General features: G+C 39.7%; 1 protein-coding gene across 6 annotated transcripts in view; it reads right to left on the minus strand.

The window, feature by feature from the left end:
- The window catches only part of tcf12 (transcription factor 12), a 68457-nt gene that overhangs the window by 24896 nt on the left and 28938 nt on the right, over positions 1–14623 (minus strand). For 5 of the 6 annotated variants that reach the window (XM_034880007.1, XM_034879987.1, XM_034880026.1 and 2 more), the window contains 3 exons: positions 11715–11776; positions 10666–10798; positions 9370–9422 (listed from right to left, as the gene is read on the minus strand). In XM_034880007.1, coding sequence (XP_034735898.1) covers positions 9370–9422; positions 10666–10798; positions 11715–11776 — 248 coding nt within the window. Of the gene's footprint in view, positions 23–9369; positions 9423–10665; positions 10799–11714; positions 11777–14623 lie in introns of those variants that run through there. The other variant, XM_034880035.1, reaches the window with a different exon arrangement.

The raw sequence follows: 14623 nt of genomic DNA on the forward strand, positions 1-14623 counted from the left end.
GGGGTGGCTTTCAGAAGGAGTGGCTCATGTGGTACATCCCTCTCTTAAGCCTCAAAGTGCTGAGGCAAAGAGGAAAAGGAAGAGGGGGAGGGGAGGGGAGTGTAGAAAAGATAAAGCAAAGGGGGCGGGACAGAAAACAAATGTGTGAGCGGATTTTAAAAAGTAGCAGAGTAAAAAGAGATTGATTTCAAGCATAAAATATTTCTGCAGGGAAACCCCAGCAAACTGAAACAAAAATAATTTCATTCAAAGCTGGATTTCATCAATATGTGAAATTAAAAGGACTCCAAATGAGTCCATAAATAGTGTGAGCCTGTTCTCTTACACACATTTTAATCCTTCTTTGTGTCTTTGTGATGATTCAACGACTTTACAGGCAGGAAGGAAAAATATGTCTTTTCGTAAGAACCCAAACTATTGGCAACACATTCAACCTGTTTTCACACGTGGCTCACATGCACATCAGAAAACATTAGTACGAGAATGTGAAGGCTCAACATGGGCATAAGGCAAAAATCCATGAAGCCAAATCCAAATCAGAGGAAAAGAAAGAAGAACATACTGTATTTATGAAACGCGAAATATGAGTTTTGGTGTTGGCAGAGTGAGACCTTTAGCTGAAGTGCCTGTAAACACAGAGTTGTAAAGCATGCAACAGCTGCAAAGGGAAGCTGGCTCATGACGTTGGAACATGAAAATAATGCTCCATTTCCTAAACCCTGGGGGCCTCAGACGGGGGGAGCACAGGGGGCAGTACATCAACAGCCATTTTACCATGGTTTACTGTCACTGTGAGCCACACCGCTCCCCATTAACTTTATCATGTAGGAGGAGGGGGAGTAGAGGAGAGCAAATGAGAGGAGAAGAAAGGAGAGGAGGAGAGGATAGATACCATATTCCAGTGAGAGCCCGGTCTGTCCTGTCTGACTGAAGCCTTTCATGTCTGCCACTCGAAGCTTCCTGGACTAAACACAGGCCTGTAGACTCATTGAGAACATTATTATAATAGAGAGATGAAAGCTTCCACTTCCCGAAGAAAACTAGGCCTTTATTATGCTTTCCCTTTTAGTGCTGTTATTATTTATCCCTCTTTCTTCTCTAGGACTCTTTTAAACTCGTCCAAAACACTGGCTCTACATGCGGTTACTGCTTTATATCTGGCGCTGTTTCAAGTTGAGGCTTTAATGGAAAATGGTCATGATAGAAGTGTTTGAAGGGGTCTAAAACAAGTCCAGACATACACCATGGTGTTGCAAGGAAAACAGATGAAAGCGGGAGAAAATAAGCATTCATTTGGGAAATGATGAACATATACTGTATCGTACCAGTGCTGGCTGACTCAGGACACTGCGGCCATTCTTTTGATACTGACTCTGCAGGAGATAGAGAAAATGTTTTATTTAATCAAACTGAATGAATCACAGTGAAGGACTCAGTGCTTCAGTCTAGGAGGTTTTCCGACTGTATGGCGAGAGTTGAAGAGGGGCGTGGAGGGTAAGGCGTGAGGCAAAATAGTGTGGGAGGTAAAGGGTGCATGCTGGTGTTGTAAGAAACAACAGCAAGTAAGTTATTGTAGTGATTTGGCTGGTTCACCAACACGGTCTGTGACACAGCTCATAGAGCCTGTTAAGGTTCTTTGAAAGCTTTAGCAGCTTGACAATTCATTTGCACTCCTTAGAGTCATAACTCAGTAAACTCTAAACACACCGAAATGATACACATATTTCTAGATTCAGTGTGACTGTGACTGTAAATGTTAATGAAAGTCATTATCCCTGATATCTATTGTTAAAAAATCCATAAATATGCTTAGAAAAGACACTGTTTATAACTCAAGTACTTCTAAAAATCTGCTTTCAAGTTTTTTTTAACATCAAAGTAATCCAGTGATAGTTGAATACAGGAACTGCTTATAGCTTATGGTGGACATAGTTGTCTGAATTTTGTCTGAGGGTGGGCTCACAGGGTTGGACTTAAAAAAAAAAAAAACTTGTCTAGGAGATGAAGGCTCAGTTCCACCCACCTGTTCACACTACCTTCTCTAAAGACACTCGAGTCATCACAAGGTGCTTTTCTTGGGATTTGTTTGGGTGTTGAAAAACACAGAGCAAATCCACAGGCTGAGGTCACCCCCATCTCATGCATGGATTTAAGGATGATGTCATCAGACAGGAAGATTGTTTCCTGTAAGCTCTGGTTCTAATTAGAGAGGGCTGACTCGGAAAGTGAGGGGGGTACAGGGGGATGGAGCCCCGCCTCTCAAACTCCTGGCTGCATCATCAATGGAATAACTTAGGGTTCCTGAATGGTTCATCAAGTTAAATTTAAGATGATTGTAAGACATTCTTAATACACATATAATGCAATTTAGCTTAGTAGGAATATTTTGTTTTTCGGAATAAGACCAGAATTTTGTGTGCATGTAAACTTAGTCACTACTGTTTCTCTCAGAGAGCAGAAATAGAGATGTTGTGATAGAAGATGAAGTAAAACACAATGGAAACCTGTCTGACCCTGCTGTCACACACTGCATCACAAGGCATCTGAGTTTAGACATGACTGCTGTAGAAGAATGCAGTGATGTCACAGCTGTGTTTATTAAAGTTATTGCTTTTGACTGACTGACGGTCAGAAAACTCCTAGTTCCCGGTGTATAAAGGCACACAGAATGCGGAGCTTGTTTGGATCCACGTACAGTAAGTGGAGAAACATTATGAACTTTAATAACTTTGGAATTTAAACGAACTTTACTAACTGCCACCTACTTTAAGATTCTGAGACTATCAACAGTGGCTGGCAAACACAACATCATCCCCCCTCCACCCACACCCACCCACACACACACACACACACACACACACACACACACACACACACACAAAGTAAAGCAGTTATGCAGAAAAAAAAGAATATTCTAAGAGTGCCCATGTTTTTAATTACTGATTAAGCTTAATAACTTGTAACCCTAAGTTTTAAAAGTCATGTAAACAAGAAACACATCTTTCCATGTACAAATAACTTCTTTTCTAAGACAATGGACAAGCTTTGGTGCAACATGTCCATGTTGTGGATATATTGTCAAATAAATTGCATTTTAGTACAGATATGCTGGTGCTATGCACCAACGTTTTACCAATCCTGCCCCCTGTAATTTTGCTTTGGTATATATACTGCCTGCATTTATGCCATGGCAAGCTCATTCAAAAAATATCTTATCTTCAATATTCGAGCCTATTTACAGTACAAACCTTGCCAATGAACTATGAGGAGAAAAAAAAAAGAAATCACAAAAAATATTATTATTATTATTTAAATATTAGTTAAATATTATTAACAATAATAATATAACAATGTTTTTTATTTAATAAAAAATAATATATCATTATTGAGTATAAAGTGCAAGTGATTGTGATTTTGATTTTAGGTGATATCATGCAGTCCTAACTAACAGGCACAGTGGAACAAAATCAAATGTGAAACTGGGAATATTTTGAAAAAGAAATGTCTGCATCATTTATTTCTGAATCTTAAATCCTTCCATTTTGAAGTATATTGAAGTCGGTTTTTATGAAACTAGAATCAGAAAAGAACTACATGATAATGCTCTTATGGTTCACTGGTGTTGATAAACTATATTTTATATTAAATTAAAATGCTAAACAAGGGAAACAAACTAACGGACACATCCTGCACACTGAGCAGGATGGTCACCCACTATTCCCATTACATTTAACGGGTGTGGTTTACCCCTCACACACGCCACCTTCCAGGAGTTAAGAACCTCAGGGACAACATGCCTCATGTGAGCCTCATGTGGTCCAATGATGTACTCGGTCACAGCAGCTTGGCTTAGATGGCCTCTAAATTACAAACACGGACTCTACCTTGGTGATTGTTGACAGACTGTGTTCTGAGCCTGCCAGCGATCTAAAATCAAGGTTTGCATTAATGCTGTAAACTCACGCAAGCCCTGCATGAATAATTTACAACAGGCCAGAATGTGAGTAATGACTTTAATCTGTGCATTATTTTTGTACTCTTTGTCCTTTAACTCCTTGTTTTCCTCTCAGATGAAAGGGGTCAGGCCTCTGGCTTGCTTGCCTGTTCCATTATCTGCAGCCTCTAATGTCAGTGGTAAATTTTAGCAACCCAAAACAGATAAACACAAAGGCCAGGGTCCCAGAGGTGGCCAAGACTGTTTAGCATCATCCCTGTCAAACCAAGAGTGTCTATCTAATCAGCCATCTGATGAGGTCATCTCTGGGGAGCTTACTAACTGGGGTCAGGTTGGAGCCTAACATATTGTCCCCTGCCAGTTGAACAGGCTGAACAAAGAGTAATAACATGTAGAATACCCATTACAGACTTTGTAATACACAGTGTAGTCCCATTAACCTGTGTTTCTACTGCAAAACTAACCCACACAGAACAAAACATTTTGGATAAACAACCTATTAAAAAAGATATAGTCTACCAGCAACATCTCGGAAATTCCGAACACACCTACTTTAAAATGAATTCCAAATAACTTACAATAGCATTACACATGGTAAATCCATCCGAAATGAATAAAAAAAAATATATATATACTTAGGTCTGCATAACAGCCACCATGTACAAGCAATGCAATTCATTTGAAAGCTTATGTACACTATCTAGGACCTTCCTGCCTACTTACACATCCAGAAAACACAGAGCAATATTGGTAAGTTTTCACTTGATGACAGGAAGCACAGCACTCACTTGCAGGTCTGGTATGGTGTGTCATCTTGCAGCATATACTTGGCTTGTTTGTGGCCTATGATTTTATATGGATAGACTTGGTGAAAGGAGCGAGACTCAACCACGCGGTTTCTGTGTGGACCAGATAACCAAAACAATGATCTCAAGGGAGGTGAGCTGCTTAGAACTGCAGAAGTGGCTGTTAACGTTTTGTAAGTGTGGCGTGTAGTTATTTGTTTTGAAGTTAATATCAGGTCACTCTCGCCCTGACACAGGTAGGCAAGCTAAAACAAAAATCTCAAAACGTCATAGTACAAAAATCAGTCTTTGATCAGTTTTTTTTAGGCATATTTACAATAGTGCATAATTTCAATGTTAATGTTTAATAAAACAGGACCTTTGTACTTGTATTGATAAAACAAATTGTAGACATTTAGAAAAGACACTTTGGCAAACGTTTAATACTAAAATAATTCAGATTAATATGCTAGAAAATGCATCTTCTTCGCATCAGCTGAAATTATTTACAGACCAAAATAATGTAAATTTCAATCCAATATTGATGCACAAAAAATTCAATTTTTAAAAAAGTTATTTAGCGCATTACAACCTGTGCTGCAACTAGTCATTTGTTACACATTTGTTCAACGTCTAAAAAAGATATTTCAAACACCTAAACAAAATGTAATTTCTTACATAATTTAAAACAAAACTGCTGATATATAAACATAGTTGAGTTTACCAGGCACTCATAATGACATAACCAGAGTAATTGTAATTTCCACAAGCATAAAACCTTGAACAATCATTTTCCATGGCCCAACTAATGACGTACTGAACAGAACATACACTGCCGTTTCAAAACGGTTTGGAAAGTTTGACCTCCATGAAGGCACAAAAGTGCCTAATCTTTTTCTCACCTAACCTGCCTTGCTTTATCACATTTGTGTTAGGAATTGGCTGCACCGTGAAATAATGACACAGGACATTAAAATCACTCATTAACAATTATCAATACACTTCAATCAGTGGACTTTGCAGGATGTAATGGGAATTGCATGCATGTACAATTTCTCCCAGTGTTGATGTTTTTGTTGTATTTTTTGTGCATGTGCAGCTTTACACCACTGTGCTGGGAGGCCCTAAAATCTAATTCTGCCTGGAGACTTTTAAAGGCCTGGTGTGATCCTGGATGTTTACATAGGGCTTAACTGATGCATTTCATCCACAGTCTATTCACCAAGTCTTATTACTACGCCCTGTGGTTCAAAGGAAACAAACAAAATGCTGTGGTTCAAAGGAAACAATCAAAAAGAAGCTGCTTTCTCAGCAGCAGGAATATTAGGTTACTGTTGTAGTACAATATTATGATAGATAGATAGATAGAGAGAGAGAGAGAGAGAGAGAGAGAGAGAGAGGAATATATCTTTTGAATGTCAAACACGAGGCAACATTGCAAGAAACATCTCTTGTTCTTAAGATTCAAAGCCTAGAGCAGAATCCATTTCGTACAGGTCACACAGTACAGATCTCTGAGAAACAAGGGTGTCTGAGTGATCTGTCAAAAGCAAATGTCAATCTATTTTGTCATCCACACTCAGGGTCGCGCTTGAAAAAGTCCCTGAGGGGAGCTGAATCTCAGCCCAGCACTTTCTGTCTCTCATCCTGCAGCCATATCGTAACCAAAGCCAGGGAGGAAGTGTCACATCAAGCTGCCTCTGACAAGGGTGTGTGTGTGTGTGTGTGTGTGTGTGCGTGTGTTATTTACACAAACAAACGGGCACGCACATGTACGCATAGACACACACACACACACACACACACACACACACACACACAGCCCTTGCAGCTTCCCATAAATATCCTAGATGCAACTTTCCCCCACAAGCCACAAAACCCTCTCTTTCTCTCTTTCTCTCTCTCTCTCTCTCTCTCTCTCTCTCTCTCTCTCTCTCTTTCCATCTTCAGTCAGGTGCCCACGCAGCTGCCCATCAGCATCCCTTAGCGTAGCAGCCTGTCTGTCCAATGACAACATGCTCTGTCCTTTGCTCCCAGCGCTCAGATTATACAGTTAAATAATGCAGGCAGCCAATTATCGCCAACAGGTCTACTGTAACATAAATAAAAGCTTTCATGCCATAGCACTTTAAAGATGTTCTTCTGTCACACAGGTCGGTAAGCGAAATTCCAAATTTGTTAGAAAGTAAATTTTTAAATTAGTGTTCCACTCCTGCATTTGGCACGGCTGAAAAAACTAGGTTAAACAATTATTAGAATAAAGGTAGAAAATAAGAATTTCTTAGGCATATGTATTACACAATTAATACCACATCTGCCGTATCCCATGTCTGCAAGCACACATCCAGCAATCCACAGAGGAAAGTATGTGTGTGGCTGAGGGAGGAGGGTGTCTGTATATACGATGAAGAAACATTTAAATGTTTGCAATCAGCCAGCTGGCCTGTCTAGATAGCCTTCACATCCTGGTGCACTGCTGTGTCAAAGCGTAAATGCACAGGGGATGTGCTCCTGTAAATATTTTGATTCAGCTCCATCATGTAGTGTACACAACACATCATGCTTGGGCTTGCAACTTACATTGCCAATCTGATTTAAAACTCTGACATTTATTTTTAGAATACAAGTATGAGGCAAAAGGGGATTTCAGAAGGAAATAAATAAATAAATAAGAAAATTCCCAGCAGTAGACATAATGATAGGATGCACTGTTGATTTTTTTTTTTTTTTACAAATCAAGCAGCTATTCAGGTCTCTGGGGAGGCTCTCTCGCACTTGCTTACACAGGCAAAAGCTTTCTATGGCATCTGCAGCTGCATTCAGGGTTTACAGGTACGCTGCTGGCTCTTCACACAGCTGCCTCTGGCAGAGTAGCTCTGACTCCAGGTGTGCCTTCCTCTTGACACTTCTTTAACATCCCCCTCACAGCTTCCGGTGCCTGTGCCAGCAACACAAACATGGGTCTTGGCTGATAGCCATCCTTAGACATGCAGCAATCTGCAACAGTCACTTTGAGTATTTTTAAGGGCCACAAGTAGCTCTTTACACCATTGTATAGGTCATGCCACCCTACCTCACCTATTCCTCCAGTACCAATATCCTAACACGTCCTAAAAGCTGCCAGACAACCTCCTACTCAAACATTTTCCACATAATACCACCTAACAAAAAAACGGCTTTATGTTTTCCTTTCTCTGTCAGCAGGTTATAAGACACTTATATCCCTTTATTCAACACTACCATCTTTATTCTTTCAAATAGGATCAAAGACTAGCTGGGATAATTCCTTTGAGCTCCAGGCTTTATCTTCTGGGAAGCGCTGAGTGACAAGAAGAAGCTGTATTTTATTCCATGCTCTGTCACTGTTTTTCCCCATATAGCATTGTACTGCTTGATTGTACTCTTATGAGTCACAGAACCGCACCTGTGCCCATGTGTTAAGTACTGACAAAAAAAAGCCCAGCGTCCATTTACACAACAAAGAAATGTAACCCGCGAGGCAACCATTTTTTTTTGCCTCTCTTCCTCCGTCTGACAAATATATCACTTACTTAAGAGGAAGGCAGCACACGCTCCTGCTGCTGTCAGAGAGACTGTTTCTCTCCCTCATGCTCTGACAAACTCTTTTCAAATACAAATCCAAAAACAAAACACATGCAAGGCTTTTATGTTGAGCAGCCTGTTCCATATTTGATTTCAGAGTAACAGGAACAGAGGTGACGATTATCAAAGCTCTGAAAGGCAAATCCAGTCTCAGACTCTCTCACCCAAAAAAATCTGAAAAGAAAACCCTTTTCATTGTTTAAGGACATAAAAAAATGGCCTTTTGGTAAACCCGTTGCTTCTTATTAAAAAGAAAAGAAAAAAAGAATTAACTTTTACCAGTTCTAGGAATTTTATGCAAGGCTTAATAACCTTTGCTAATCCACCAGATTTTTAACAATGAACATCTGACTTTCTGATTTATGCATATTAATGAACTCCAACACACCCTGTCTAAGCGAATGCAAGCTGAGCTCTACACTTCTCTGCATCCTAATGGGTCCTGCTCCACCGGGATCATTACCAATAGAAATTTCAGATATTCTGTGCTATTAATCTCTGTCTGTCCTCCTGTTCGGCTACGTAATGACTAATTAAACATCAAAAGAGCAGAGCTGGGGATTCGCTCTGACAGCCTCTCTTTCTCCCAGGAGAGGTTGTGAGGAGGCTAGACTGTGACAGGGCAGCACTGAAAATCAATCACCTCAGAGTGCACGCACACACATTCATGCATGTACACATACACACATACAACCATGAAAAATGTGCCCGACAGAGACATGTACATATTAATATGAAACAACAAACATAAAAAGTCAAAACTTAAAATAAAAGGCATCACTGGTGTCACTGAGCTACAAAAAGCAACTGAATTCACATCCAAGAGTGTGTTAGTGATGTCAAGAGTGCTCTCTGTGTGCAAGTGTTAAGAGGGAGGGAGGGAGTGTGTGTGTGTGTGTGTGTGTGTGTGTGTGTGTGTGTGTGTGTGTGTGTGTGTGTGTGTGTGTGTGTGTGTGTGTGTGTGTCTGCATAAGTAAGCTCACTGTGAAATCTATTTATATGAGAGGTAGATGATCTTCCACTCACAGATGAAGGCAGGCCAGGAGGGACCTTGCGAACCTTTTTTGTTTGTAGAGGATCTGTGGAGAGATGAAAGCACATTTAGTCATTCACAGGCAAAAAAAAGAGGTAACTATGAATCTGCTGTAATCTAAAACTCACCAACAAACTCTACTCTGTGGTATTGCTCTGTATAAAGTAAAGTATTACTTGTGATTAAATCATGATTTTCACATAAACAACCTTTAAAAATTCAGATATTTACAAACTACATTTTCATAATGTAATGGAGTGCTGAAATGTGTCTTTATTTACACACTTTCACTTATCTATCTAGTCTAATTGGGGGTGGCAGTAGCTCAGTCCATAGGGAGTTGGGTTGGGAACCGGAGGGTCACTGGTTCAAATCCCCGTATGGACCCAAAAAGTTGGGAGCGTGGATTGGTGGCTGGAGAGATGCCAGTTCACCTCCTGGGCACTGCCAGGTGCTCTTGAGCAAGGCACCGTACCCCCCCGACCGCTCAGGGCGCTGGTTCAGCTGGCAGCCCACTCACTCTGACATCTCTCCATGTATAGTGCATGTATAGGTCCTGAGCATGTGTGTGTATTTCAGGCCTGTGTGTGAGTACTAACAAAAAGTGTGTACACAGAGTGTAGTGCAGTAATTTCCCCATTGGGGACTAATAAACAAATTATCTTTATTATCTTTAATTCCACATTGAATATACTTGTTTTTCACTGCATTTACACCGCTGACCTAGACTTTAATAAAAGTTCTGATTGAGAGTAGGGCCAGTGAATATCTCAACCCCAAACCGCGTTGTGTGTCGATATTGGTAAAAAAATAAAAATAAAGTGTGGTCAAGAAGTGCACTAAAGAGGACTAGATTTTTGAAAGACTTGTTTGCTGGGTTTTTACTGCATGGAGTGTTCAGGGTGCCAGCTTTACCAAAAAACTGACCATGTGTGTGGTAATCAAGGCCTCTTCAAGAGGCCTGTGTTAAACGCATCCCTGCCCATTAAACTCACTCCACAGTGGCACTAGGTAAAAAGACAATGTAGCAAGATTATCCAATTGCTAACATGAAGAATGAGATAATATATCAAACATAATGTCCATTTTTCCTTAATATAAAAAAGCACACATTTCATATTTTTTTGGAGTTTAAACCTTGAGTGACTGTGTCACCAACACAAGTTCAGTTGGATTCTGTTTATTGTGAGGTTCGGATTCTAATTTCATTTACATTTGAGCCTGAAGAGAAAACTATAAAAAGTGATTTTCAGTGCATTTCTTCTTTTAATCATTGAGATGGCACTGACCGATGGACAGGGGATCTTGTAGAGGACGTCTTCTGGGATTGGCTGCAGTGAAGGAGTAGAAAGGAGCAGCTGACTTCCCTGATGGAGTCACTGGACTCGGACTCACCAAACCGACGTCCGACCTTACAGAAGACTGAAAGATAAAACCAACACCCAAATGCTTAAAATCCAAGGATAATATTAGCTTTTATTATCAGAAGTGTGTTTACTTTTCCTATTTATGGTAAAAAAAGAAAAAAGAAAAAAATTATCTTGTACCCAGCTAGTAATTTCAATCACCATCGACTACATTTGTAGTGTGTACTTGCCCTCAATAAAACAGTAAAAAGCATGCAAGCATTGACATAGTGTTTACTGTAAATATTTTAAGATCATTATAAAGATGAAACAAGAAAAATGTTTTGTGATTAGGTGATATGTGACCTGTTGTTTATTCTGGGCCAAAGTACAGACTGGGGCAACCTTTGAAAGCTGCAGACCTAAAATGTAGGTCATGAAAAACTGTTACAGGCAACGTAAGACAAATGTAATGTAAAAATAAAATAACCAGCTTCTGTAAAATGACAATGTGTCACTGCCACAGTATTCACGTGACACAACGGACGCACTTTTGCTGTTGCCTTTGTTCAATGATTTTGAATCCCTGCAGCGACACTGGCTCTGGCCTCTTTTGCACTATTGTAGCTATTTAGGAAGGAACCACTAAGGATGCGTGAAAATTTGGATGCTTGTGACTCTAATTTGTGAATATGTTTTATTAATGCAAGAACAAGAGAATCAAACTCTATCTAGCTGGAACAATGTGGGCTGTATAATACCTCTACCTCTGTCTGTAGCTGGTACCAACTCAGACGTTGGGTCTTTTGAGCCCTAACTGTTTCATGTTAACACATTTTTTGACACATTCTTGCTTAAATAGGACTACCAATATATAATAATTGAGAATGTGTTGCTTGATTTGTTTTCAGGTCAACCCATTTTAGGGTATTGGAGAGTATAGAAGCTTATTTATGGCTTAAAAATTGCATGTAGCTCTGCTTTGAACTCACCTGGCCACTAGATGCTCCAGGACTCTTCCCATAGCCAGGAAATGGAGCCCTTTCCGATTTACCTGTAAAAACACAAAAGACCGTAGACAGACTGTTATATTTTACAATAGTTGAGCACACACCTGGATGAACACTGAATAATAGAGTACATACACTGTTTTGATTTTTTTGTTCTGCAGTGCTTCCATCATTATGAACACTTAGTTTGCTCTTGTAAAGTGTTCTTAACTTTATTGATAATGATTGGTATGTAATTGTGCCTATGGGAATGGAGTTTTTTTTTTTTCTTTTTTTTTTTTTTTTTACACTAATAAAATACCATTGGTATATCTAAGAGGTGTGGTTCCATTTAAGCTAGGTAAGCAGCTGAGTTGTGTTTGTTTTCTTTGGATTTCATCTGATGCTGGATGGAACCAAAGAGACCCTCACAGGTCCCGTAATAATGTACCATGTCGTACTATCCAACAAACGTACGGTAGTTCAATTCGACCTTGGTTCTCAAGAAAAACCAAAACCCAAACTTTCACTTGTGTAAGAACAGTGTTATGTATCACAAAGTTTTCAGTGTGCAGTACATTTTAATGTAAATTACTAATAAGAGTGTCAATTGTCAGTGAGTCCTATCAGTTTCACATTCCCTGTGCAAACCTCAAAGGAAGGCTCACAAGCAGCCATCAGGGAAACAAAAAAAACTTACAGCACACAACACACATGAATCATACACATCACAATATCCAAACTCAGCAGTTTTAGTCCCCTGGAAAAAACAAAAACAAATGAGAGCTCCTTGGGGAGAATGATGAATAACTTTAACAGCGGGGTATATTATTTTTGTCACGCTTCCAAATATTACAAGCACAGACACAAGCATTGGAACTAAATTCTGTTTACTCTGGGGAAAAGGTAACTATTTCTTTGCGAGTTAAAAACTTGCATACCATGGATCTTTTGTTACACCATGGCTGATCTGTTTGAATGTTGCGTTCAGAAGCGCAGGTGAACAGAAGCAGATCTAAGAGAATTCACTTGTGCTTATCTGCACAGTCCTGCGGGAGACAGTTGTTCTGCATCTGTGCAGGCTGCGTCTAGAGACGAAGAAGCTGAGGAAATCAGGGAAGATGGTTCAACTGGCAAAGCTGCTTCTCTTCTAACAATAATGTGATACAGTTCTGAGGCATCGCTCTTGCAAAAAGAAATAGGATTAAGTTGTCGGTTACCACCGACGTTCACTATCATGGCAGCATGAAGAAACATTTCCTTTGACGGAGACTTTGAATTTCTTTATTTTCTGTTTAATATCTAAAGGTGGTTTAGTGGAATTCGTTTTTATTCGAAAAATATCTTCTGAGGAATAAGAGAGTTAAATATTCATTGGCAGCATGTGTTCTGTCACACACACTGTGTCTGATGTGAATAATTGATGGTCACTGTTGTAGTTTCAGGGCCCACCGGGACAGACAGATGTGTTTGGGAAAACAACGTCTCAGTCCACACTATGAGACAGAGAAGCCGCAACACAGCGCCCCCAAAAACTGTGGAGCCTGCCAAAAGAAAGTCTACAAAGATGCTCGATCAACAGCGAAGCCCTAACTTTGAATACAGGAGAATACACAGTAAGGAATCACTCAGGAAATGACCTTGCATAAACATGTACTGCATTTGTAAGTAATGAGATACTTCTACTTTCTTGCCAATGCATCTACAAGGACGCACTGATGATGAGCGAGCAAAGTTGTATCACATAATTTTTCCCTTACTGCAGCCATCATGTCTGCTTATTTTATGCAACATAAAAACCAGTTCTTAACAATGTATGATACAAAAATACATTGACAAGTTATCAACAATGTGTCAATTCAACTTGCCTCTTTTATAAAACACAGCAGTGAGTGTATTCATATCATTATGCAAATAGTCTATAGTCTACTACATGCCATCCTTTCTGTCTCCCACCCTGCAAAAATCTCTCCAAAAACACATAATTGAAATGTAATAAAAAACAATATTGTTTTTCTGACTGACTGAACCATGTTCATCTACTGGGAATTGGTCTGGATTTGCTAAATCTGAGAGCATGTGAAATTTGACAGACAGAATTGGTTCAGGAGGCAGAAATGCACATTTTTAAATTTAATTGCGAGAAGCTAAAGCCACTACTGTGCGTGCATGTGTGTATTTAGAGGAATAGATCAACACCACTGTATTACTACAATTTGAATGTGTCTGTCTTTCAACATGACACAGAGTCTGTGATTTAGCATTGAAAGGCTCCCCATCCTTCTTAGGACCGGAAAAGAGGATGCTCTCGGTTTATTTGAGGCATCAATTTCATGTCCAATGTCTTTCAAAGATAACTAGTCACTTGTATTTAGTTTGAAATATGGTAAGGCAAAATTCTGTTTTACTTATGACCTTGATTTGTTTTGTAAATTAGAAGAAGATGAAACAATAACCAAGTTTATAACACAAGCCGTATACACGGTCAGAAATCATAGGGCAAAAGTCTGTCGAAAATCACCTCTCACAGCTAACAGCACCAAAACGTTTCTGACAAACTGAAGCCAGCTGAAGCACTTGTGTGACAACTAGACACAACTAGACCACACACCCACCCACCCACACACCCACACCCACACACACCTCCAATGACCTGAATCAGCCAGCAAGAGGAGAAGATGCTGCAGTGCTCAGGGGACTTGTGGCCACATGGCAGAGTACTGTGGAGATTTAACTTCAGTACTGTGTTCAGAGTTCCCGGATAAACAGGTCTCTCTTTGTTTGGACCCCATGTGTCAAATTCAAGTCCGCCCCTTGAGGATTTTGAAATGGCCCATAAATCAATTTAGGTTCACAATCAAATTTTTTTGGCGCTTTTCTCTATTATGGCGGAGGAACATTTTTGCTGACTT

The sequence above is a fragment of the Etheostoma cragini genome, chromosome 1 (genome assembly GCF_013103735.1).
Source record: "Etheostoma cragini isolate CJK2018 chromosome 1, CSU_Ecrag_1.0, whole genome shotgun sequence".
NCBI classification, from domain to species: Eukaryota; Metazoa; Chordata; class Actinopteri; order Perciformes; family Percidae; genus Etheostoma; species Etheostoma cragini.